The following is a 27,262-nucleotide window of genomic DNA, read 5'->3' as shown; positions in this document are numbered from 1 at the left end:
ATGGTTTGCAGCCTGAAACCAGCTACAATGGAAAAGGTAAGAGAAACCTGTCTGGATTGGATTGTTTGGTATGCCAGGCTGAAGCCAGGGACCTGATTCTCCTCTCATTTACATCAGAGTTAGTCTCTTAATGTCAAAGGAGTTACTCCTGGCCTATCCCAGTAGGAGAGGAGAATCAAGAATGCAGAGCGAGGGGACCTACTGCCTCTATTAGCCCCTGTATATTATTCTTAGAGAGTCTAATTCTGCTATCGCTTACACTTGTGTAAATGAGGATCAATTCCACTGAAGTCAAAGGAGTATATCAATTTATCATCACTGTGAGTAAAATGTAAGGCCCATACACTTCAGGCTTAGTGTGCTGGACGGAGAAAAATTGGAATGCCAGACGCTGTCACACAGTATAGGATGTTACTGAAAACTCTGCTGTTTGTGTTTCGCACCAGATCATCCTTTTCGAGGACAGAAACTTCCAGGGCCGCTCCGTTGAGTGCAGCAGCGACCGTCCGGATTTGCAAAGTCAGCTCAGCCGCTGTAACTCCGTCCGCGTGGAAAATGGCTGCTTCATGCTCTATGAACGTCCCAACTTCCAGGGACAGCAGTTCTTTCTGAAACGGGGAGATTATCCTGACATGCAGTCTGAGGGTTTCAGCACCTCCATTAAGTCCTGCCGGATGATCCCAACTGTGAGTTCCATTTTGCTTTTAAAAAATGGCAACGTTGCTCAAGCCACCATCATAAGGAACTTGCTTGATCATTTTCAGCCGAGCTACCGAGGACTGTAAACGAGAACTGCTTTCTTCCTCCTAGTGGTCATCCCTCCAGGAGGGCTGCGGGGAAATTGCAGGGATAGGATAGGATACCTTGCACTACAAGTGCCTGTTCCAGGCCTGGGTGCAGCTGTCCTGTGGTTAAGAATATGGACAGTAAAGGATGACATACTTTGAGCTAAGAAGGAAAAATGTTTCTGTAACTTCTGGGGATTTGGAGATACACTGGGCCCACTCCCCTCCCACTGCTGTAAAATAAGGAGTAACTCCCTGAAGGCCACAGAGTTCCACCAGTGTGAGGGGAGAATTGGGCCCAATATTTTCTGTGACTCATTAGAACAAAGTCACTTTTCTGTTTCTTTGATTTTGGGCCTGCTGAAGTCTGAAATGCCCCCCAGCAGAACTTAGTGTATCCTACAGCTTAGTGTAGCCTATGGGTGGGAGCCACGGCTGGCGTAGGTCTCAGTCAAAGGGGTGGATGCGCTGCCTTTGCAGCATTCAAGGATTCCCCTCCTCTGGGGACCAGAGGCAGTTTTAAGTGCCCTTTGCGTCACTGGAGCAGTGCAGAGAGCTGACTCAGGGCCCAGGATCACAGGCAGCCAGCCTGCTGCGGTCACTCTATCACCTTGTTTCACTTTCTTAAATAGCACAGGGGCACCTACAGGATAAAGATCTATGAGAAGGAGGATCACAGAGGCAAGATGGTAGAGTTAACCGAGGACTCTCCACAAGTCATGGACCAGCTACGCGCCCACGAGATGCTCTCTTGTTCTGTGCTGGACGGACACTGGATCCTTTACGAATTGCCAAATTACAGAGGCCGCCAATACCTGCTGAGGCCAGGGCAGTACAGGAGATTCAGTGAGTGGGGCTCTATGAGTGGCAAAGTCGGCTCTTTGAGACGTGCCACTGATCTTTACTGAATCAAGATGCCTTTTGCCTGGAAGGGTCTCAATGAATAAAATGCTTTAACAGCCATTGTGCTCTCAGCGTGCTGTTGTAAGTGTACTAAGGGGAATGACGAGGCTTGTCTTGTGTTCTTGGGCTACGGTTTCATCTTGTGATCCAAAAGTTCTCCCTCATTTTTCCCTACCTTTCCCCAGCATTGCATAGCTACTTCCAGCACAAAGGACCCAATGCCAAACACAGGGCTCAGACCTAGGCAGCCACACAAGGATGTACAGGTGTATGAGGCTCCCTCCCAATCACTTCCATGGGTGTGCGGACATTACCCAGAATGCAGTGCAGGGCACGTCGTAAGAGCTGAACCACAGAGTGAAAAATCCAGGACTTGGCCCACAGAGAGACGGACGGGAGGACTGTAACCATACAGCTGTAGTCTAGATCATAATCCTCCAGCCCACCCATGGCCACAGATTTGGAGCTACGGCTAAAGGGGTCCTGGGAGCATCACCAGGGAGCAGCAGCCAGAGCCCCCTCATCCACCAGGCATGGAGCAGGCGGAACTGGGCACCCAGCTGATGGCAGAAATGAGCCACATCCTCCTCCCAGCCGAGAGGCAGTGCCAATCACAGCTCTCTCCCCAGCCGAGCCTTAGGTCAGATTTATCTGAGCACCGATCCAGGGTAGGGCAGGATTAACTAGCCATAGGCACTACAGTCCTGGGTTGAGGGCCACAGCTTCTGGAATCATCGGATTACACTGGCATTTCCTGTGTGTAACAAAAGCTGAGGTTCCTGTCCCAGGGGGTGTAAATCAAAGCTTGAGAATATGACCCAGGTTCAACTAATTCAGAGACGTCTGCCCAAGTCTGCAGCCAGCCTGAAACAATAACTTAGAGAGGGCTGAACAGCCCCATGCACCTCAGTGTGCGATTAACTGTAGGAGCCACCAACAGCAGCCCAGCAGAGGACTGTGGGAGGCAGGAAGAGAAGAGCACCCCTGGCCCAGTCCACCCATCCAAACAGATACACCCAGGCTCAAGGGCAGGCCCTGGGAGCTATCCTACCTTTATCCTTCCATCTCAAGGTCTGAGGGTCAAATGACCCCTGTTGTCCCTGAGGCTAGAGGGCCCTTGCTCCCACTTCTGGGAGCAAATGCCACCTTCCAACAGGTACTCATGCTATGACCCATCTTGTTCTCTCTCTTCATGACTCGGGTGCTCTGTCTGACTTCATGACTCCACTCTCTGGCTCGGGCACTGTATAGTCACCCCTTCCAGATTATCAGGCTCCCTCCAGACCAGTTATCTGGTTGGGATTTCCCACATCCTGTGCTCCTTCCCAAGTAGCCCCTCTAACACCCGGCATCTAATCTTTAAAAAAACTGCATGTCAACAAAACTTTCTTCCCTGAAGAACTCCTTTAGTAACCTCACTCTAGCCTGATAGTTCGCCTTTCAGTATGTCCCATTGTAGTCTTCCCTTTAACTAGTTCCTTATCCATCTTTCAGTTCTCATATTAATCCCCATCTTCTCCAATTTAACTTATAATTTCCCATGTGGATCTATATCAAAAGCCTTACTAAAATCCAGGTAAACTAGAGTAGATAGATTAGACCTACTGCATTTCATTTGTATCAAAAGTCAGTCTTCTTCTCAAAGAAGGAAATCAGGTTGATCTGGCATGATCTACCTTTTGTAAAGCCACATGTTATTTTTTTTCCCAATTACCTTTATGTCCTTAACTACTTTCTCTTTCAAAATTTGTTCCAAGACCTTGCATGCAATTGAGATTAAACTAACAGGCCTTTAGTTTCCCGGATGGGGGTGGATGCTGCACACCTAGTGAACAGGTGTTCATCCCATGCTGGTCACGCAGGAGGACATTCCAGACTCCATACTACTGACCCCAAAGCTATTGAATGGCTAAAACACACGTGATGTCTACCTAAGCCTTTTCGACTTTTTTTTTTTTACATACTTTTTTTTGATGTACAAATTTCTGTTTTTTTCTCCCTACTTTCTATTTTGTCATTTGAACCGTCTTCTGTCTTTACTGTACCACTTCTGCATCCACTAATAACAATGCAACTGCAGAGACTATCGAAAAGGATTGTGATGGCATCGACATCCAGTCCCCTCTGTCACTGAGCCAGAAGTTTCTCTCTTTTCCTGAACTACGTTGTCTTCAATATAAAAATGGCAGAGATGACAGATCCAGGGCCCAGAACTGCTCACTGGTAATAATAGGAATAAAACCTGTTCCCCACTACACAAAAGCTATGGACACTGGTAAAAAGAATGAATGAGACCCCGGAGTCATGATTTGGCTCTATTAGCAGAGAAAAGACTTTTCTTAACGTTTGCACACTTAGAACTGGTTGTGAGGTATAAAAAGGCAGTTGCCCGGCTGAAGTACTATGTCTTGCAGCCTGAATCCAGCTACGATGGAAAAGGTAAGAGAAACCTGTCTGGACTGGATCGTTTGGTATGCCAGGCTGAAGCCAGGGACCTGATTCTCCTCTCATTTACATCAGAGTTAGTCTCTTGATGTCAAAGGAACTACTCCTCGCCTATCCCAGTAGGAGAGGAGAATCAAGAATGCAGAGCGAGGGGACCTACTGCCTCTATTAGCCCCTGTATATTATTCTCTCAGAGCCCAATTCTGCTTTCGCTTACACTTGTGTAAATGAGAATCAATTCCACTGAAGTCAAAGGAGTATATCAATTTATCATCACTGTGAGTAAAATGTAAGGCTCAGACATTTCATGCTTAGTGGAGAGAAATTGGAATGCCAGGACGCAGTCACACAGTATAGGATGTTACTGAAAACTCTGCCGTTTGTTTCTCGCACCAGATCATTCTTTTCAAGGACAGAAACTTCTAGGGCCGCTCCGTTGAGTGCTGCAGCGACTGTCCGGAATTTCAAAGTCAGCTTAGCCGCTGTAACTCCGTCCACGTGGAAAGTGACTGCTTCATGCTCTGTGAACGTCCCAACTTCCAGGGGCAGCAGTTCTTTCTGAAACGGGGAGATTATCCTGACATGCAGTCTGAGGGTTTCAGCACCTCCATTAAGTCCTGCCGGATGATCCCAACTGTGAGTTCCATTTTGCTTTTAAAAAATGGCAACGTTGCTCAAGCCACCATCATAAGGAACTTGCTTGATCATTTTAAGCCAAGCTACCGAGGACTGTAAACGAGAACTGCTTTCTTCCTCCTAGTGGTCATCCCTCCAGGAGGGCTGGGGGGACATTGCAGGGATAGGATAGGATACCTTCCACTACAAGTGCCTGTTCCGGGCCTGGGTGCAGCTGTCCTGTGGTTAAGAATATGGACAGTAAAGGACGACATACTTTGAGTTAAGAAGGAAAAATGTTTCTGTAACTTCTGGGGATTTGGAGATACACTGGGCCCACTCCCCTCCCACTGCTGTAAAATAAGGAGTAACTCCCTGAAGGCCACAGAGTTCCACCAGTGTGAGGGGAGAATTGGGCCCAATATTTTCTGAGACTCTTTAGAACAAAGTGACTTTTCTGTTTCCTTGATTCTGGGCCTGCTGAAGCCTGAAACACCCCCCAGCAGAACTTAGCGTAGCCTAAGGGTGGGAGCCACGGCTGGCGTAGGTCTCAGTCAAAGGGGTGGATGCGCTGCCTTTGCAGCATTCAAGGATTCCCCTCCTCTGGGGACCAGAGGCAGTTTTAAGCGCCCTTTGCGTCACTGGAGCAGTGCAGAGAGCTGACTCAGGGCCCAGGATCACAGGCAGCCAGCCTGCTGCGGTCACTCTATCACCTTGTTTCACTTTCTTAAATAGCACAGGGGCACCTACAGGATAAAGATCTATGAGAAGGAGGATCACAGAGGCAAGATGGTAGAGTTAACCAAGGACTCTCAGCAAGTCATAGACCAGCTACGCTCCCCCGAGATGCTCTCTTGTTCTGTGCTAAACGGGCACTGGATCCTTTACGAATTGCCAAATTACAGAGGGCGCCAACACCTGCTGAGGGCAGGGCAGTACAGGAGATTCAGGGAGTGGGGCTCTATGAGTGGCAAAGTCGGCTCTTTGAGACGTGCCACTGATCTTTGCTGAATCAAGACACCTTTTGCCTGGAAGGGTCTCAATGAATAAAATGCTTTAACAACCATCGTGCTCTCAGCGTGCTGTTGTAAGTGTACTAAGGGGAATGACGAGGCTTGTCTTGTGTTCTTGGGCTACGGTTTCATCTTGTGATCCAAAAGTTCTCCCTCATTTTCCCCAGCATTGCATAGCTACTTCCAGCACAAAGGACCCAACGCCAAACACAGGGCTCAGACCTAGGCAGCCACACAAGGATGTACAGGTGTATAATGCTCCCTCCCAATCACTTCCATGGGTGTGCGGGCGTTACCCAGAATGCAGTGCAAGGCACATCGTAAGAGCTGAACCATAGAGTGAAACATCCAGGACTTGGCCCACAGAGAGACGGACGGGAGGACTGTAACCATACAGCTGTAGTCTAGATCATAATCCTCCAGCCCACCCATGGCCACAGATTTGGAGCTACGGCTAAAGGGGTCCTGGGAGCATCACCAGGGAGCAGCAGTTGTTCAGCCCCCTCATCCACCAGGCATGGAGCAGGCAGAATTGGGCACCCAGCTGATGGCAGGAATGAGCCACATCCCCCTCCCAGCTGAGAGACAGCTCCAATCACAGCTCTCTCCCCAGCCGAGCCTCAGGCCAGAGTTACCTGAGCACCGATCCAAGGCAGGGCAGGATTAACTAGCCATAGGCACTACACACGAGGTCCCGAGCTCCTGGAATCATCGGATTACACTGGCACTTCCTGTGTGTAACCAAAGCTGAGGTTCCTGTCCCAGGGGGTGTAAATCAAAGCCTGAAAATATGACCCAGGTGCAACCAATTCAGAGACATCTGCCCAAATCTGCAGACAGCCTGAAAAAATAACTTAGAGGGGGCTGAACAGCCCCATGCACCCCAGCATGCACCCAAACTGTAGGATCCACCAACAGCAGCCCAGCAGAGGACTGTGGGAGGCAGGAAGAGAAGAGCACCCCTGGCCCAGTCCACCCATCCAAACAGATACACCCAGGCTCAAGGGCACGTCCTGGGAGCCACCCTACCTCTATCCCTTCATCTCAGGATGGGAGGGTCAAATGACCCCTCTTGTCCTTGAGGCTAGATGGCCCTTGGTCCCACTTCTGGGAGCAAATGCCACCTTCCATTGGGTACTCACACTGTGACCCATCTCGCTCTCTCTCTTCATGACTCGGGTGCTCTGTCTGACTTCATGACTCCACTCTCTGGCTAGGGCACTATATAGTCATCCCCTCCAGGTTATGAGGCTCCCTCCAGACCAGTTATCTGGTGGGCATTTCCCACAATCCTGTGCTCCTTCCCAAGTAGCCCCTCTGACATCCGGCATCTAATCTTTATTAAAAACTGCATGTCAGCCAAACTATCTTCCCTGAAGAACTCCACTAGTAACCTCACTCCAGCCTGACAGTTCGCCTTTCAGTATGTCCCATTGTAGTCTCCCCTTTAACCAGCTCCTTATTCACCTTACAATTCTCATATTAATCCCAATCTTCTCCAATTTAACTAATAATTTCCTGTGTGGAACTATTTCAAAAGCCTTACTGAAATCCTTACTAAAGCGTTACCACAGGTACTAATGTGCATCGGAGGTATGGAATGCAAATCCACAAGCTTTTCCCACAATGACGTCTTGATGGGAAGACCAGTGAGAGTATGGAGGGATATAATTAACCCAGTTCTAGCCCATCTAGCTACAGTGCCCTGTCAGAAGCCTGGTACAGGACTTGCAGATGCAGATTTTGCAGATACAGAGGAGTGTGGTGGTAAGAAAGTAAGCGGACGTAAAAAAACCAAGGCATGGTTCAATGCCAAAGGAGACCTAACTGAGCATCCAGAGGGATCTAAAGTGATCACCTGGGATCATGCTCCCTGCCAGCCTTTCCCAAAAGCAAAATGATACAGTCCGTGTTTAACACAGGATTGACCTGGCTCCTCTGAAGTCTTTTGGAAGACAGGATTCAGAAGGTAAATATATCAGCAGGCTAAAAATGGAATATTTTGTGCTAAGAAAAGTAAATGGGTCTGTAAGCTAAGAGACAATGTTTCTCAGCTAGCTAAGAGAGGGACACCCAGGGAACCATTTACTATGAACAAAATAATAATGGACACAATAAGTCAGGAATGAAAACATGAGGTAAAGAGTAGGTCAATCATGGACAGAGCATGCTGTTTGGGGATTGGCTCCTACAAAGTAAGTGAGCCACTCCCAGCGTATGTCATGCAACATAAAGTAAATGAAATAAAATGTGTAAATGTATATAAAGGGAGAGAGTTTCTGTGCATCTTTGGATAGATATGTCATGTGCCCTACAATGACATTACCCAGGGTACAATCTGGACTGTTGAACAGATGTGTCCCCTCAGTTCTCCAACCTGGGGTGCCTTTTACACTGCTTCTCTGTGAAAGCAACCACTCCTGGTCTACTCACACAGGCTCCAGCATCTAAATTAGCCCCAGCTATAAAACATGAGTGCTACAGCCAGCCACTCCTTAATTACACTGCAGAGCAAAACCAGCAAACTCCTGGTCCCAGACTTCCCCCAGAAATTTGTGTTTTGTACTCAGCATCCTCCTGGACAATACAAGCTCATATAAAGTCCACCATTTTATTAATAGAAAAGTATACGTACAAATGCTCTTATCTCAAATGGAGTTTCCCAAACACTTCAGTGCAAACACTCTAGTTTAAAAAAAACAATAGGACAAGTTTATTTACTACAGAAAGATAGATTTTAAAGAGGCATAAAAGTCAGAATTGGTTACAAAGAAATAAAAAGAAAAACTTAATAAGCTAAATGAATTCAAAGCAAAGGTCTCTCTCATTACATACTATAGCAGTCTTACTGGCTGGATTTCTTTTCAGACTGGACCCCTGCCCCAATCCAGTGTCACTTTCCTTGTCCTTCAGGTGTTGTTGATGCTGTGAGCAGAGAGAAAGTGAGGAGTATTTTGGGGTGTCTGTTCCCCCCTTTATAGTTCCCTCTCCATCGCCAGCTGAAGTCCAGGAGACAAAGTCTGTTTGGATGGGACCCTCAAACTTTTCCTTTGTCAAAATATAGATTTTCACTCACACCCTCTTTCCTGCCAAGAATGGCCACGTAAGTGATTGTCCATTTGATCTTGTTGACACCTGGCTGAGGCGTCAGTTTGGCTTTTGTTTCAGAAGAAGTGGTTTGTGGCTGCTCTTTCTAACATAACACAGTAGAATCTTAAAACTTTACATACAATGCTGCCATACACATTTTACTAGGACAATGATGATCAGTAAATTATGCGTTTTTGAATGATACCTCATAAGGCATGCTTTGTATGAAATTTATCATGGTCCAATAAAAGGAGTACAAATGGGGGTACAAACTGTCACACTACATCCACCGCCTCACATTTGAGTTTTGTCAACTCAGTGAAGTGTTGCTGTATGCCAAATAAAGATAACTGAATGACAAAGCCTGGAGTTGAACTGAGTTGTTGGGAAGAAGAGTGGAAAGGGGTCTCAGAGAAAATCACAACACCTACCTCACAAGGGTCTTTTGAGAATAAATAACTTAAAGATGGTGAAGCACTTTGAGATCTATTGAGGAAGAGCTCTATAAAAGAAATTGGCATTTCAATCAAATCAATTCAGAACTTGACATTACGGGCTTACCTAGATGATAAAAATTTGCACCAGTCCAACACATCAATCTAATTGTACCAGCACAAACCTCTAAATCAAACACACTGCAGCAGTGTAAAAACAACCCCATAGAGACAGGACATAAGTACATAGGTTCAATCCAAGACTATGCTGCACCCATGAGGCTCCATTATAAAAGTAATGTTACTCCGCAATAGTTGGGAAATAATTTCTGTAGCGAGATGAATATTTTATATTCTAATTTCCCGAGGAACAACGAGTTACCACGTGCTCCCCCCGCCACATAGCACAGCTCCCACCTGTGCAGCTCTGCACCTCCCCGAAGCTTGTAATTTGGTGGGCAACACCGCCCCTTCCCTCTGAAACTGCACCAATGTTAAAAAGTGGGGGGCATGGTGCTCTGGCTCCCCTGCTTCTGGAGCCATTGACAGGACGTGCCTCGCCACTGGCACATCAGCTTTTGCCGACAAAACAGCGGAGGTGTGTCCACACCATAAGCTACTTTTGTCGGCAAATCTCTGTTGTTTTGCCGAAACAATAAAACCACATGGACAATAGACATGGAGCTTTTTACAGCAAAGTTAAAGCAACAAAATGTCAGTGTAGACGCTGCTGTTCATTATGTTGCCATAACTGGCCTCCCCCAGTATCCCACAATGCCCACCGTGACCACTCTGCTCACTGTTTTGAACTCGGCTGCCCTGCAGGCATGTGCAAGCTTTGACATTCCTCAGCGTGGAGAGCTCACAGAGCTGCTGAGGATGCCGCTCCCAGCAGCTGGGGAGGCTGTGGGAGAACTCGGAGGGAATCACAGAACCATTAATGTGGAATTGGCAGGCAGAAAAAGCAAGCTGCTTCTGCGGGGGTTGGAGGGGAGAAAAATTGCTGTGCTGTGCAGAGCCAGGATTGATTGCTCAGGCTGCTGTCTGAATTGAGAGCGACAGCATGCCAACACACTCCTCCCCCCACACACACACACAATCTCTCACACTGTCCCCCAACACACACTCTGTTTCTGTCTCTCTCACACACACGCTCCCTGCCACACCCTGTCCCCTTACTATGCCACATACACTTCAGCTGAAAAGCAGCTGGCAATCTAGTAGGCTGCCCATGAAACAATGGGATTGGGAAACCTGCATCATGTGACGCTGTGCCTGCCCCATGGGGCATTGTAAACCCTTCCCAAAACCCACGGCCAGTTGCACAATGGGATAGCTACCCACAGTGTACTGCTCTGTATTGATGCAAGAGCTGCTAGTGTGGATGGGCTCTGCCAACACAATGACCATAATGACGACATGTAACAGTGATTTAATGAAAACCCTTTAAGTAAAGGGCCTAACTTTTGTCGACAAAACTCTGTAGTGTAGACAAGGCGCGAGAAACTCCTTCTCCTCATTCAGCCTGATGGAAGACTGCCTGGCCTCGGGCTCCCACACTATGTATGGTGGAAACAACCATTTGAGATGAGGGGGGGATGGGGTGTGTGGCAAGTGACTACACCTGGGGACTCAGAACAGCCCTGTGTGGCTGCAGGTGGACATTGCACACCTACTGAACGGCTGCTCAGCTCATGCTAATCTCTCAGGAGGCTGTTCCAGATTCCATATTGCTGACCCCAAAGCTACTGAATGGCTAAAATACACATGATGTCTACCTAAGCCCTTTTTCCTTTTTTATTTGGGGGCGGGGGGAATACACATTTCTGTTTTTATATTCCCTACTTTCTATTTTGGAGTTTGAACCCTCTTCTGTCTTTATTGTACCACTTCTGCATTCACTAATAACAATGCAACTGCAGAGACTCTATAGAAAAGGATTGTGATGGCATCAACATCCAGTCCCCTCTGTCACTCCGCCAGAAGTTTCTCTCTTTTCCTGAGCTATGTTGTCTTCAATGCAAAAATGGCTGAGCTGACAGATCCAGGGCCCAGAAATGCTCACTGGTAACAATAGGAATAAAACCTGTTCCCTGCTACACAAAAGCTATGGACACTAGTACAAAGAGTGAATGAGACCCCAGAGTCATGAGTTGGCTCTATGAACAGAGAAAAGACTTTTGTTAACGTGTGCACACTTAGCACTGGTTGTGAGGTATAAAAAGGCAGTTGCCCGTCTGGAATACTGTGGTTTGCAGCCTGAATCCAGCTACGATGGAAAAGGTAAGAGAAACCTGTCTGGACTGGATTGTTCGGTATGTCAGTCTGAAGCCAGGGACCTGATTCTCTCATTTACATCAGAGTTAGGCGATGTCTGCACTGCACTTTCGTCATCAAAACTTTTGTCTTTCAGGGTTTGTTTGTTTCCCACCACACACACACACACACCTCTGAGCGACAAAAGTTTTAATGACAAGAAAAGCTGGCATGGACAATTCATCGGCAGCAGACGCTCTCCCACTGACGAACCTACTGCCCCTCGTTGTGGATGGTTTTAATTTTTCGTCTTGAGAGCTCTCTCCTGGCGACAAAGAGACACTGCGTACCTGACAATGGTGCAGATGTAGCGGCACAACCGCAGTGCTGTGAGGTGCACAGTGTAGACATAGCCTTATTCTGTTATGTCATAGGAGTTACTCCTGATCTATACCAGTAGCAGAAGAGAATAAAGAATGCAGACTTAAGGGAATTAGCATCTGTACTAATCCCTATATATTAAACACTCAGAGCCCAATTTTGCTCTTACAATGATGTAAATGAGGATCAATCTCACTGAAATCAAAGGAGTGTATCATTTTTATCACCACAGTCAGTAAAAAGGAAGGTCCAGACATTTCATGCTTACTGTGCTGAACGGAGAGAAATTGGAATGCTAGGACAGTCACACTGTATAGGATGTTACTGAAAACTCTGCTGATTTTTTCTCACACTAGATCATCCTTTTCGAGGACAGAAACTTCCAGGGCCGCTCCGTTGAGTGCAGTAGCGACCGTCCGGATTTGCAAAGTCAGCTCAGCCGCTGTAACTCTGTCCGTGTGGAAAGTGGCTGCTTCATGCTCTATGAACGTCCCAACTTCCAGGGACAGCAGTTCTTTCTGAAACGGGGAGATTATCCTGATATGCAGTCTGAGGGTTTCAGCACCTCCATTAAGTCCTGCCGGATGATCCCACCTGTGAGTTCGATTTTGCTTCTCTTTTTTTTTTTTTTAAATGACAAAATTGCCCAAACCACAATCATAAGGCACTTGTTTGATCATGTTCAGCAGAGATACCCAAGACTGAAAATGAGAACTGTTTTCTTTCTTCTAGAGGTAGTCTCTCCAGGATGGCTGGGGGGACATTGCAGGGATGCCCTTTGCATCACTGGAGCAGGGCACAGGGGCTGACTCAGGGCCCGGGATTACAGGCAGCCAGCCTGCTGCGGTCACTCTATTACCCTGTCTCATTTTCTGTCATAGCACAGGGGCACCTACAGGATAAAGATCTATGAGAAGGAGGATCACAGAGGCAACATGGTAGAGTTAACCGAGGACTCTCCGCAAGTCATGGACCAGCTACGTGCCCACGAGATGCTCTCTTGTTCTGTGCTGGATGGGCACTGGATCCTTTACGAATTGCCAAATTACAGAGGTCGCCAATACCTGCTGAGGCCAGGGGAGTATAGGAGATTCAGCGAGTGGGGCTCTATGAGTGGCAAAGTCGGCTCTTTGAGACGTGCCACTGATCTTTACTGAATCAAGACGCCTTTTGCCTGGAAGGGTCTCAATGAATAAAATGCTTTAACAGCCACTGTGCTCTCAGCATGCTGTTGTAAGTGTACTAAGGGGAACGTCAAGGCTTATCTTGGGCTATGGTATCATCTTCTGAACCAAAAGTTGTCCCTCATCTTTCCCTGCCCTCCCACAGCATTATATAGCTACTTCCAGCACAAAGGACCCAACGCCAAACACAGGGCTCAGGCCTGGGCAGCCACACAAGGGAGTACGGGAGCACAAGGCTCTGTCCCAATCAGCTCCATGGTTTTGCAGACCTTACACCATATGCAGTACAAGACACGTAGTAGGAGCTGAATCATAGAGTGAAACATCCAGGACTCGGACCATAGAGCAGCGGACAGGAGGACTGTAACCATACAGCTGTAGTCTGGATCATAATCCTCCAGCCCAGCCATGGCCATAGATTTGGAGCTAGGGCTAGAGGGGTCCTGGACTGAGCTCCAGACTTTACTCCCTGGCCAGAGGGCCCTGGAAACACCACCAGGGAGCAACCGCCAGAGCCGCCCCCCCCAGCCACCAGGCACGGAGCAAGCAGATTTGGGCACCCAGCTGATTACAGGAATGAGCCACATCCCCCTCCCAGTTGAGAGGCAGCGCCAGTCATCCCCCCAACCAGGGGCCGAGCCTCAGGCCAGAGTTACCTGAGCACCAATCCAGGGCAGGGCAGGATTAACTAGCCATAGGCACTACACGTCTGGGTTGAGGGCCCCAGCTCCTGGAATCATCTGGAACATCCAGTGTGTAACTAAAGTTGTGGCTTCTGGCCCGGGGATGGGGGTTGTGTGTGTGTGTGTAAAGCAAAGCTTGAAAACATGACCCAGGTAGAACAAATTCAGAGATGTCTGCTCAAGTCTGCAGGCAGCTTGAAACAATAGCTCTGATAAGGTTGAACAGCCCCATGGACCTCAGTGTGGGGTTAACTGTAGGAGCCACCAAAACCAGCCCAGCAGAGGACTGTGGGAAGCAGGAAGAGAAGAGCACCCCTGGCCCAGTCCACGCATCCTGCAGATACACCCTGGCTCAAAGGTAAGTCCTGGAAGTTACCCTACTCCTTCATCTCAGGGTGGGAGGGACAAAGGACCCCTGTTCTCCCTGAGGGCAGAGGGCCCTTGCTCCCACTTCTTGGGGAGGGAAGGGCCCCATAGTGCTGTTCCTGTCTCTTTTGGTGGGGAGCCATTCAGAGGGCTCGCCGGGCTAATGGAGAAGGAGCCGTGGAGACAGCTCCCCAGCCTTACCAGCAGCAGAGGCACTTTGGAGCCACAGAGACTGTTATATACAATAAGAGAAGTTCTGATCCTTGACTCTTTTCATGGGCAGTAGTGAAGGTCACCGTTGTAGAAAGACTAACCTGTTAGTACGGTTATCAAGGTGTATACTGGGACAAGATTAAATACAGAGGCACATGGCACTGTCCGCTGTCCGGCAGACAGGATTCTGGGCTAGATGAACCTTTGGTCTGACCTAGTAGGGCCGTTCTTATGTATATTCTTATGAAAAGAGCAATGGCAACAAGACATTCAGTATACAGATGGCATTAGCCACTATGTTATATTATATATACACTTAAAAGAGGTTTAACAACAATTAAAGTAAAAAAACAAAAAATGGCCAAACACTTAGGGTTGCCAACTTTCTAATAGCACAAAACCAAACACCCTAGCCCTGCCTCTTCCCTGCCCCTTTTCTGAGGCCCCACCCCCGCTCACTCCATTCCCCACTCTCTCCCACCCTCACTCACTTTCACCAAGCTGGGGCAAGGGCCTGGGGAGCAGGAGGGGTGCGGGCTCCGGGAGGGAGTTGGGGTGCAAGAGGGGGCTCAGAGCTGAGGCTGGAGGTATGGGCTCCGGCCGGGAGGCGCTTACCTCAGGCAACTCCAGTGGGCAGTGCTGCAGGGCTAAGGCAGCTACAAAGCATTCAAAAACGGGATGTGAAGTTAAGACCACTTTGGGAGCAAGCCTGCAGCCAAAACATGAATGTACAAGGTCAAAACTTAGCAATATAGCAAGAACTCCCATGTTTAAATTAAAGAAAGGTTCAGTATGGGTGGCACCACAAAATATGCAGAAAGATCTGCTCTTATGGTTGCACAGGTCCACTGTGTGTGATCACTCCAAAGAGGCAGAGACCAAAGACATGGCCCCAATGGCAAAGAGACTTGAAGGAACACCTTGGTGCTGGTCTAATCTGTACTAGACAATCCAGCTAACAAAGAACATAAAAATAGCTTTTCTGAGACAAGCACAGAGAGGTCCATGGAAACAAGTTCAAATCTACTACACTTTGGAGCTGCCCTTAACACCAGAGGGTAACAAGTATGTGCTAGTTGTTGTCAATGCTTTCTCACATTAGGAGCAGGAAGCCTTCCACACTTAATATGTGACTGCCATAACGAGAGGGAAATAATTGGTGGGCAATGTGTTCTGCAGGGGCACTAAGGTTATTGACTCAGACAATGGGAGTGGATTTGTGGGGTCTGTTGTCAAAGAATTATGGACCCAACTGGACCTAGATCAAAAGGTTCCCATTCCCCGTCAGCCAGCAACAGCAGGACAGGTTGTGCAAATAAATAGGACCATCATCAAATCCAAGCTTAAAAATTAAAAAAGATACTGCAACAGACAGCAATTGGGATGAAGTGTTACCGCTGGTACTAATGCACATCAGAGCTAGGGACGCAAATCCATAGCCTTTTCCCCCCCAACGAGGCCTGATGGGGAGACTAATGAGAATGCGGAAGGATATAATTAGCCCAGTTCCAGCCCATCTGGCTATAGTGGTCCTGTCGGAAGCCTGGTACAGGACTTGCAGATGCAGATATAGAGGAGTGTGGTGGTAAGAAAGGAAGAGGACATATAAAAAACCAAGGCATGGTTCAATGCCAAAGGAGACCTGACTGAGCATCATGTGTGATCTAAAGTCATCATCCAGGATCAGGCTCCCTGCAAGCATTTCCCAAAGGCAAAGTGGTACAGTCCATGCTTCAGGTAGGATTGACCTGACCCCTCTGTATTCTTCATAGTCCTGGGAAGTAAAAGGCATAGCTGGGTTCACAAAAGTCAGCTCAACACTCATAAACCTCAATAAAAATTAAAAAGCACAAAATGGTTTCCTCTTTTTGTCTTGTTAATTTGCAACCATGAAGTGGTGGAGGGTTACGACATCGCATGTCCTGATGTGAATGGTGTGGAGACGGTCGAGAGGTTCAGAAACAGTCGGTAATTCCTCACTCCCCAATCATTCAGAACATGCCAGATGCCAGCTGCACAATAAAAACTACCTGTGTAAGTAAGTTTTGTAAAAACGAATGGGAAAATATTCTGCACCCCACCACTGGAGGCAAAACAGAATCAGCCTACCAGTTTAAACAAATTGTCCTGTTTGGCCATTAAGGCAGTGGCTGTTAAAGCTGAAGAATTATAAGGGGTGTGTTCAAATGATAGGTTGGGCAGTGTCCTTTTCCCCTCAGGTTCTTAAGACCAGCAACCCAAAAGTCCCTTTCACATACCCAACCCTTCTCTGCTCCCCACCTCACAGTTGCTGTCCCTGGTCAGTGCAGACCCAGAGTTCAGAGGTACATCTGCAGAGTTCACCTCCTCCCCTCGGTGGGGTAAAGAGGTTCCTCACTTGCTCCGCCACTTGGGCACTCGCTCGCCACCCCTCTCTGCCAGCCACCCTGCTGACTGCTCATGCTGGAAGCCTGCATCGCTGCTTCTGCCAGCCACCTGCTCACTGCTCCCACTGCACCTCTCCACCAGCCACTCTGCTGGCCGCTCATTGCACCTCTCCACCGCACCAGCCACTCGTTCACCAGCTGACTGTCAGTTGCCTTCTTCTGCCACCTGCCTCTCTGCTGTGACTTCTGCACATCAGTCTCAGTAATTTTTAGCTCTTTGGAGGCTGGGCAGAAACACTGCACCATCTTAAGTGATTTCAGTTCTGATTGGGCGTTTAACCTAACAAAGAGGCTCCTGATTAAGCCTATTTAGCTCTATTTTTTGAACAGTGGGGAGGAAAAGGTTAAACCACTCTATGGAGAACCCTTGAGGGTGTGCAGTCTTCTACCTGGTGATATCTATCTCCACCCATCTTACTTTAAGAGGGGTCTGACATTCGAGCCCCTGACTTAATGAGGTTCTTTCAACTGAGGGTGATAGGTTAAGCACAGTCATTTGGGACAGGTTCAGCACAATCCAGCTTTCCTGTATTCCTACAATAATTACAACATTGGTAATCATATTTCACTACCCGTACATTCAGTAGTAAGGTACCCAACACCAGCCAAAGTTGATCGCTTTTTGCTGAATATGTAATCAGAGAAGGAGCAAACTGTATTAACATAAACACACCCAAGTCTCTCCCCCTCCCAGATAGCTATCAGGGAAGCATTCATTCAGCCCCTGCTTACAAAATAAAATGTGTAAGTGTATATAAAGGGAGAGAGTTTCTGTGTAACTTTGGATACGTATGAGACGTAGCCTATATTCACCACTACTCTGCTTTTGAGTCTAATCAACAAAGTGTAATGTTTCTGTATGCCAAATAAATATACCTGACTGACAAAGTCTGGAGTCGAATTTAGGAAGCCAAGTGGAAAGAGGTCTGGGAGAAAATTCCAACACCTCCCTCACAAGTGTATTATGAGGATAAATACATTAAAGACAGTGAAGCACTTTGAGATCTATTCGCGAAAAGCTCTATATAAGAAATTGTCATTAGCTGGTTACCAACTTCAAGCCAATACAAAACTTGACATTAAGGGCTTATCTAGACAAGGAAAATTTGCACCAGTGTAACTACATCTATCTAATTGTACCAGCACAAACCTCTACGGTCAAACATTACAGCAGCACAAAACCAAGCCCATATAGACAGGACTTAAGTCCACAAATTCAGTCTAACAGTCTACTGGACCCATGAGCCATCATTATGCCACAATCTGTATTCCATGTAAGCTGCGCGCTTGGGCGGCCATGCAGGAGAGATTTAAGAGCCACCCAGCTGATAGCAGAGCACGTATAGCCGGCAGCATTTGTTCAGGTGCCCCTCCCCCCACGTTGCTCCATCCTGCAGCTGCTCCTGGGACCCTCCTGCTGGCTCTGCAGAGCGGGAGGTGGGGGAGGGAGGAGGGTGCTGATGTCAGGATGTCTCCCTCCCCCTCCCCCCACCCCTGTACTCCATCTCCACAGAGCAGGGCAGAGGGGACAGCCTGGCTCAGGAGGACTGGGAGCTGCTGTGGTCTGAATGGTGAACATAATTCCATTGGTTTCAATACAGCCATGCTAACCTACACCAGTTGAGGATCTGGCCCAAATCCTCAATAGCCAGGCAGTCATTATGCAAAGAAAGAAGTGTGCATTCTGGATTAGTAACAGCATGCTATCCCTGTTCTGACTGAGAAAATTCTATTTCAAATGAGTTATAATTAATGTAATTATGTCTGCATATAGTAGTCACCTCAGCCCCATAGCATGCTGTATATAATTTACAAGAAACAGTAAATTACAACAACACTGTAAAACTTATGCTACATTTTAATGCCCACCATCATTCATTTAAGGCTTGATTCAGCAGAGCACTTAATCATGTTGTTGTGTCTTGTGCTCCCTATACAATGTACGTAATATGAAGGGACCGCATGAGTACAGTGGGGTCCGGATAACCATGTTTATAGCTACACACCAACATGTAGACTTAGCTCCATGTATACACTGCTACTCTGGAAGGGGTCTTCTTATGGCCACTAGAGGGCTCACAAAGTATTGAAAAGGTTTCAGAGTAACAGCCGTGTTAGTCTGTATTTGCAAAAAGAAAAGGAGTACTTGTGGCACCTTAGAGACTAACCAATTTATTTGAGCATGAGCTTTCGTGAGCTACAGCTCACTTCATCGGATGCATACCGTGGAAACTGAAAGTATTGAAAGTATTGAAAAGTGATACCACACAATTCCTTATACACTACACATGTGCATAACTTTACTGAATATCAATGGGATTAATCACATGCTGAAATGATTAATTAAACATGTGCTTAAGTGCTTTGCTGAATTAGGGCCTTAGCTGGTAGCTTTTTGTTTTTTAAAAAAAACCACATAGCAGATATTCAAATAAAACCTGAGAAAAACATGCAAATTCTACACCGCTATAGGACCTAACCAGTGATGAGCTGCCAAAATGTTAACAATAAAACATGTTTCCTATAAAAAGTTCTGATTTAAGGGATGTGCCCCAGTATGTATTTTTTGTAGCACTAGGGTTACCATACGTCCGTATTTTCCCGGACGGGTCAGGCTTTTTGGTTCTTAAATCGCCGTCCGGGAGGAATTTTTAAATTTTAAAAATTCCTCCTGGGAAAATACGGGTGTATGTTAACCCTACCTAAAGTTCTTTTTTAAAAAGATGGGCCTGAACAGAAATGAGCTCCGTTTCACATGTGTGGGTTCCCACCACTCCCTGGGGGTGTGCTAGGGTGACCAGATATCCGGATTTTATAGGGACAGTCCCGATTTTGGGGTCTTTTTCTTATATAGGCTCCTATTACCCCCCACCCCCTGTCCTGATTTTTCACACTTGCTGTCTGGTCACCCTAGGGTGTGCACATGTGTGGGTCCCAGCTGCTCCCTGCCCCCCTCATTGAAGCAGGTGTGCGGGGTTAGTGCCCTGGGAACTGCAGGGCACCAGTGGACATGGGGCCAGCTGCAGACAGGGGCATGGGGCAGGGCTAGCTGGAGGCAGGGGGTGGGGGCCGGCTGCGGGCAGGGCAGGGGGTGCGGAGCTGGCTGGAGACAGGAGAGTGTGGGGTTGGCTGGAAGCAAGGGGGTGTGGGGCTGGCTGGAGGTAGGGGCTGGCTGCAGGCAGGGCAGGGGGGTGCGGGGCTGGCTGGAGACAGGGGGTGTGGGGCTGGCTGGCTTCGGGCAGGGCTGTAGGGGGGTGCGGCAGGGGTTGGCTGGAGACAGGGGGTGTGGGGCTGGCTAGCTTCGGGCAAAGGGTGCGTGTGGCAGGGGTTGGCTGGAGACAGGGCAGGGGGTGCGGCATGGGCTGGCTGCAGGCAGGGGGTGCGGGACTGGCTGCAGGCAGGGCAGGTGGTGTGGCAGGGGCTGGCTGGAGACAGGGCAGGGGGTGCGGCATGGGCTGGCTGCAGGCAGGGGGTGCGGGACTGGCTGCAGGCAGGGCAGGTGGTGTGGCAGGGGCTGGCTGGAGACAGGGCAGGGGGTGCAGCATGGGCTGGCTGCAGGCAGGGGGTGCGGGACTGGCTGCAGGCAGGGCAGGTGGTGTGGCAGGGGCTGGCTGGAGACAGGGCAGGGCATGGGGTGCGGCAGGGGCTGGCTGGAGACAGGGCAGGGGGTACGGCATGGGCTGGCTGTGGGCAGGGGGTGCGGGGCTGGCTGCAGGCAGGGCAGGTGGTGTGGCAGGGGCTGGCTGGAGACAGGGCAGGGCAGGGGGTGCGGCATGGGCTGACTGTGGGCAGGGGGTGTGTGGCTGGCTTCAGGCAGGGCAGGGAGTGCGGTAGGGGCTGGCTGCGGCTGGGGAGTGCGGGGGTGGCTGGAGGCAGGGGCTGGCTGCGGGAAGGGCAGGGGGTGCGGCAGGGGCTGGCTGCAGGCAGAGGGTGCAGGGGTGGCTGCGGGCAGGGGGTGCAGGGGTGGCTGGAGACAGGGGCTGGCTGCAGACACGGTAGTGGGTACTCACGGGGAGAGCAGCTCGGAGCAGCCCGAGCAGCAGGACGCAGCCCAGGCCCAGCAGAGCAGCTGGGGACCCACCAGGCAGCAGCGGGAGCCCCAGGGCCAGGGGTTGGGGGAGCAGCAGCAGCAACAGGGGTCGTACCCAGGGCCAGGCAGCAGCCCACATAGCTCCCGCAGCGCAGCGCCCCCAGTGACAGGAGGAGGAATTACATCACTTTCCGGCCGGAGCCCATCAAAGCCTCAGTGCCCCCTGCAGGGAAGCGGGTTAACAACCGGTTCTAAAACTGCTTCAGAATTTAACAACCGGTTCGTGCGAACCGGCTCCAGCTCACCACTGGACCTAACACGCACATTTCTTCACTGACAGTGTTCAACGTGTCTTGTATCCATGGATCGTAAGTTTGTCTCTAACATGCCATTGATGACTGATTCACTTCTCACCCTTTCACTGGTAACAATGAACATATAAAACATACACAAGCTAGGTAGAGAAGTTCAAGGAATAAATGCCATGCATCTCAGTACAGCAAAGAATGAGGTGGTGTCTGCCATTGGCCAGAACAGTGTTCCATTTGATCAGCTGATGCAAATCCAGCCCTAGATTTTGTACCCAGCCAGAACAGAGAGATGTTATGTCAACTACTCATCCCAGAGTGATAAGGGATGGGATACCTAGTTTTGCTTGTTTAGAGATGTAGAGTATTGCGCATCTATAGTAACTGTATTATATAAATGCCAAATATAACAGAGGGTGTTTGGGCATTTACTAAACCAGTCTTGCAAAACTAATATGAAATTTACCAGTTCAAACACAAAGTCGACTTCCCTGATCTGTACAGTGATGATTAAGGAGCATGAAGAGACCAAAGTGGTTTTTGTTTGTTTGTTTCTTTTTGTTTTGGCCTACCAAAAAAAATACCCTTGCTGTGAGCCAGGAAAACTGTGGGAGTTTTTTGCTGTCCTGGGTGCACTTCTGGGCCCCAGAGCAGAAGGTTTGTATGTGATTAGCCAACAAGAGAGGGCATTAGGAGTTCTGATTCTCTCCCCAGATCTGTCATAGACTTCCCTTGTGACCAAGGGCAAGTGGGGTACTCTACGTTTAGTTTCTCCATCAATAGTAATTCTCAGCTCCATGAAGAGTGTTGATGGGCTGTACTCATTCATGTTTGTAAGTGCATTGAGATCCTTGAAGAGATGTCATATAACTACAAAGTGGGCAGAGAAGTCGGTATCGGAAATAGACACTCTGGCTCACCCTCTGAAAACAAGTTTTGGGCAAAATTCTTTCAGATTTACACAGCACATTTAATCTTCAGTATTCTGCTCTCCTAAGGGGCATGCATCTCCTTCTGAGACCTGTACATGTGAGGTTTATGGTTTGTTTAAAGGAGTGACTGAAAAAGTCTTGATTTGGGGAATAAGAATGAGGCAGCCACAGTAGGAAAGAAAGTGTGTGTGTGTGTGTGTGTGTGTGTGTGTGTGTGTTTGTGTGTGTATGTGTGTGTATAAATGTGTTTTATTACCCAGCACTAGACTGAGTGGTAAGACATTGTGGCAAGGATATTCTTATTGCTTAGGTATATTTGTGTGTACAAATAGTTCTAGAATTGTGCACACATACACAGCATGACTGTGTGTGCAAAGTGGGTATGTACAAATGCATGGACATTTGCTCAGTTTTGACCCGCTGAAAATCTGGCCCCTAACTTCATACTGTAGCATTTTTAATGTTAATTTGCATGAAACAGTTAACTGAGCTCACCAACAGTCTGACGCAAAGTGTTTGGTGTTCCTGAAATCCTTAGTTAGAATAAAAATAAGGCAGCTCCTCCTTTGCCTGTCAGCAGAAGTAGCCCACCTTGCACAGAGTGTGGTGTGGCATGCACCAACAGGTACTTGGGCATCCAAGTATTTGTTTGTATGTATAGTTATTTAATTTACATACATACAATCATGGCACATGTGTGTACCATTGCAGATGTACAAGTTCGGTGCATTTCATAGTGTAGCTACCTCTGTCTGTTGAAAACCCAGCCTTCAATATCATAGTAGACTGAAGGCCAAATTTATTACTTATGCGATTTGTGTTCAGCGTGATTCTCCGCTCATCACTGGAGTATCGTGACATCAGTGGACTTAACGCTGGTTTGAAAGCAGGGTAATGTAGTGGAGCACCAGGTCCCCAGAGTCCTAACAGACCATGATGTTTCTGTTGTACTATTCAATTTATAATACGTCCCTAATGGCCTCCAGCATCATTTACACATGTTTTGTCCCATTGCACATCATCCCTACCAGGATCTGAAGCACTCAACTGCCACACTAACCTCAGCGCCGGGAATGCCATTGGAATGAACAGAATTCCATAGGGCATGGATACTTCCTGACTAGTGGGAGAGACCCACCCAGAGCACGTTAGGGTCTCACTAAATTCATTTAGATCCTGTCTCTTGCTCCTAAGGTCAACATGCTGATTCCCCACTCACCTGCATAGCTGACTTCACCCTGCTCCCTTGCAGATCCCTGCTATACGGCACAGAAGAGGTTCCCTTTCTTGCTTCCCTGAGGACACATTCTGTGGGTCCTACATAACATTCATCTGGAATGTGATTAAAATAAGACCAGCACCTCTGTGCCGGAGCAGGCACTCCTAGTTGAGCCAGTTAAGGGACAGGGCTACACCTAGGCTATAAAGAGTTAGAGGGCAAATTCAGCAACAGCTGAGCTAGAAAAAGAACTGCCGAGTGAAAGCCGCAGGAAGAGAGGGGCTCCTGAGGAAGAGATTGGGGGCTGGGAAGACCCAGTTGAAAGTTTTGTTGAAAGTTTCTCCCCGAGAGCAGGATAGGACAGTGCCTAAGGGAAGAAGGGCGGGTGGAAGATTTTTTTGGGGGGGTTGTTTTGGGAACTGTGTATTAATTAAGAAAACCCCAAGCCCCCTGTTGCCTTAAAGGGAGGGAAAGGTAACTCTTAGAATAAACCAGGTGGGGTAGAGGGAAAGAAAATGGATACCACTTTTTCTCAGAAGTGCAGATAAGACTAGGGTGACCAGACGTCCTGACAAAATCAGGACTGTCCCGATATTGAGCAGTTTGTCCCACGTCCCGACTGAAGTACGGTCCCGATATTTTGTTTAAGGAGTGTCTTCTTTTTTTTTTTTCCTTAGGTGGCGGTGACAGGCAGGGGGAGCGCTTTTTACACTCACCGACACGTCTGGGTCTTCGGTGGCACTTCGGCGGCAGGTACTTCAGTCGCTGACGGGCTTCGGAGGCATTTCGGCAGCAGGTACTTCTTTCTTCGCCAGCAAGATTTATTTCCTGCCGCCGAACGTGCCGGGTGAGTGTAACAATTGAAAAGGCGCTCCCCCTGCAGCGGTCCCGATATTTTGTATTTAGCATGTGGTCACCCTAGATATGACCCACTCTGGTATCTAATCACCCAGTGGACCAATACCCCAGGTATGGTGTGGTGTATAATGGAGAGGAGACAGGTAAGTAAGGTGAAAGCAAAGAGATGTGTATTAGCGATAAGAGTACAATTAATAGGGAAGGGGGAAAACCACAAACACAAACCAGTATCACAACCAATAGCAATAGTGACAGTGACTTCCAATGGGGCATAAAGCCTAGACCCAGATAAATGCCTCCCATGGAGGACTCAGATAAAGCCCAGCCCCAGATAAATTCCTCCTCAGTACCCTATAACAGAGATTGATTTCTTCCTACTTAATCTAGGTGCTGAATTGTGTGCGGTGGTGGTGCTCAGGACCTCAACTATCGGGCTAGTGGAAAGCCGTCCAGGAGGAACTCTGAGGAGTCCAACGGATGGATGGTGATCTCCACGGAAGAGAAGCTCTCCGGAGATGGAACAGCAGGGTAAGGTAAGTGTTGAAGGTCTTCTCCAGTGTCTTCGGGATAGGTGTCACGCTCGTCGATATGGTCGGAACCACGATGAGACCCGTACCGCACCGTGCACAGGCTGCCGCTCAGATGGACAGCCCCGCATCCACACAGGGGTCAGTCTTTTCTAGATGTTCAGGCGGGAAAAATTGGACTGTTCCAAATAGCAATGCCAAGCAAGTCTGAGGTGATAGAACCTTCAGGGATTTGGGCGGGAAAATCCAGTCCTGACCAGTTAGGGCTAGCTTAGAGTCAGTGCCCCTGAGGTAAACAAGGATGGAGTTCCGAAGTCACATGTCACAGACTCCATTTTGTATTTCTTATTTCAATTATCCCAACAACCCAGACCTCAAGAAGAGCTGTGATTGGCAGAGAGACTGTGTGGAGTTCATAAGGGGCTCTGACGAAGAGGAAATTGAGGCCAGGTGCTACCGAGCGACCTCTGACCATGAGGGGCACTCAGAAGGCTGCTGACCCTTTTACACCGACAGTGCAACGTTATTTGAACATACAGTGTACTTTTCCATAAATCATTTTGCTAGCCAAAGTTGACCTCAAATATGTGCAGAAAGGAAACACACCCAGAACCCAAACTGGCTTATGAATTTAAATGAATCTACACTGTCATCCAGGGGCCATGTCCCACAAAGCCTCATGGCAACCTTCAAGCAGCCCCCTGCCTGCATTTCCCCCTCCAAGGGGTCTCTTCAGTAACTCATAACCCCATGTGTTCATTCACACCCCTGCTTGGGCTCGGGGTTATGAAATTAACACACATTAAAAATGAAGGTCTTGCGTCCATCCACTTACCACAGATCACTCCCAGGCCTTTCCTGTCCATGCCTCACTCCTCAGGTTCCAGGTTTCCCTTCTAGACCCTCTTCATACCCAGCAGCCTCTGCTCTCCCTGGGAATACTCTCTTGGTAGCTTCCTGCAGGGGATTCAGCTCATCCCTGCTCAGGTGTACCTCCTGAGTAACTAGGGCTGGCTGGGCCCAGGCCTCTAGCCCTTCAAGGGGCAAGCCAGCCCGTTCCAGGCGTGCACATTTGTTTCTCCACTGAGCACTCAGTTCCAGCAGAAGCACATTCCTGCTCCATTGTATAAGCAGTGAAACCCTAGGAACAGGGAGATTTCACAAAGGAAATGTGATCCCAGAGAAGACAATAGAGCACATACCATTTTTCAAATGTTCAGCTCTGCTTCAAAAACTCCGGATGTTAGGCAATAAAGGCACAAGCCTGCAAACCTTTGCCCAGATAAGTACATTGACAAATTGCAGTTACTTAGCTGGGGGAGAACTGGCAGGGTCAGACTATTGGTGCTCCAACACCACTGGATGGAGTCAGGACTATAGTTCCACTAACAAAGATATAAAACCATTTATTTTGTAGAGCATCCTTCACATGCAGACTGGTGGCTCGGTGCTCAGCTGCAGTACACTAGTGAAATCACTAGAGCTATACCAGCATACACCAGCTGAGGAACTGTCCCCGTATCTGAGACTGCATTACAGAGTTACGGTACATAATGCAAATGTAGAGTTCAAAAGAAGAGTAGCACAAGGAGAAAGCAATGACAAGGCATTGGCAAATGAGAACATGTCTGTTTTAGGTAGGATTTGAAATGAGAGAGCAAGTCAATGAGGTGGAAAGATGCAAGAGGAGCATCCCATGCAGCAGCAGCTGTGGATGAGAATGCTCTTGTACCATAAGTGACGAGAATATGTGTAGGCCCGACTGGAGGTTGATGGTCTGAGTGGAGGGAAAGGGAGAGGAATAGAGAGAGAAAAAAGGGTCTGTTGCAGCTTAGTGCAACTGCACCTGCATTTCTTCCTTGTGGTCCAGCAACGGCAGCCATTCTAGGTTCCCAGCTCCTCAGCCATCCCCTCTCTTGGGTAGACACACATGTCTCTCTCCCTCCTGACCAACATTTTTCCAGGCTGCACAATTCTTTGCCTACACTTTGAGTTCCCCAGCAAGTCAGACCGCCTCAGCAGACCATAATTGCCCATAGGTATACGCTACCACAGAGCCCTTCCTGAGCAAGCACATCTATTCTTAAGCTGAAAGCCTTACTGAGAAAAGAACCTACACGTATGCCAATAAGTGATCACCCCAGTTCCAATAAGGGCTTTGGCAGGCGATCCATCCTTCAAACCCCACCACAAGTTCAGAACAGCTGTTAGCTCAGAACAAATACCCCCCATGCATCTGTGAGTCACTCCTTTATACAGCTTGGGTCTTTGATCTGCAGAGACCCTGAATAGGTACTCAGCCAGACAATGATCCCCTCCTTCGGGCAAAGCTTCAAAAGGCTGCATCTTTTCATAACCAGAGAAGGTAATTTGCATTCACCTCTCCGCAGGTATTTCCTAGGAACCACACTTAGCTTGCAGAATAGCAGCCCTGTTAGTCTGTATCCACAAAAAGAAGTGAGCTGTAGCTCAAGAAAGCTTATGCTCAAATAAATTTGTTAGTCTCTAAGGTGCCACGAGTACTCCTTTTCTTTTCACTTAGCTTGGGTTGTCCGACATTGTTTTAAATAGGCCTTTGAATCACATAACGCTTT

General features: G+C 48.3%; 2 protein-coding genes and 1 pseudogene across 2 annotated transcripts; all 3 read left to right on the top strand.

Annotated features, from left to right (window-relative positions):
• LOC144271861 (gamma-crystallin C-like) lies at positions 1 to 1,693 on the top strand. The gene is made up of 3 exons (XM_077829471.1): positions 1 to 36; positions 447 to 686; positions 1,418 to 1,693. The coding sequence occupies exons 1-3, from the start codon at positions 1 to 3 to the stop codon at positions 1,691 to 1,693; spliced, it is 552 nt and encodes a 183-aa protein (XP_077685597.1).
• A 2,425-nt stretch (positions 1,694 to 4,118) lies between these two features.
• Positions 4,119 to 5,759, top strand: LOC144271860 (gamma-crystallin C-like; annotated as a pseudogene).
• A 5,800-nt stretch (positions 5,760 to 11,559) lies between these two features.
• On the top strand, positions 11,560 to 13,079 carry LOC144271859 (gamma-crystallin B-like). Its single transcript, XM_077829470.1, has 3 exons — positions 11,560 to 11,568; positions 12,279 to 12,518; positions 12,804 to 13,079. Exons 1-3 carry the CDS (start codon positions 11,560 to 11,562, stop codon positions 13,077 to 13,079), a joined length of 525 nt encoding a protein of 174 aa, XP_077685596.1.
• The last annotated feature ends 14,183 nt before the right edge of the window (positions 13,080 to 27,262 follow it).

This window comes from Eretmochelys imbricata, chromosome 11 (assembly GCF_965152235.1).
Source record: "Eretmochelys imbricata isolate rEreImb1 chromosome 11, rEreImb1.hap1, whole genome shotgun sequence".
NCBI classification, from domain to species: domain Eukaryota; kingdom Metazoa; phylum Chordata; order Testudines; family Cheloniidae; genus Eretmochelys; species Eretmochelys imbricata.
This window is presented reverse-complemented; position numbering and strand designations above follow the sequence as displayed.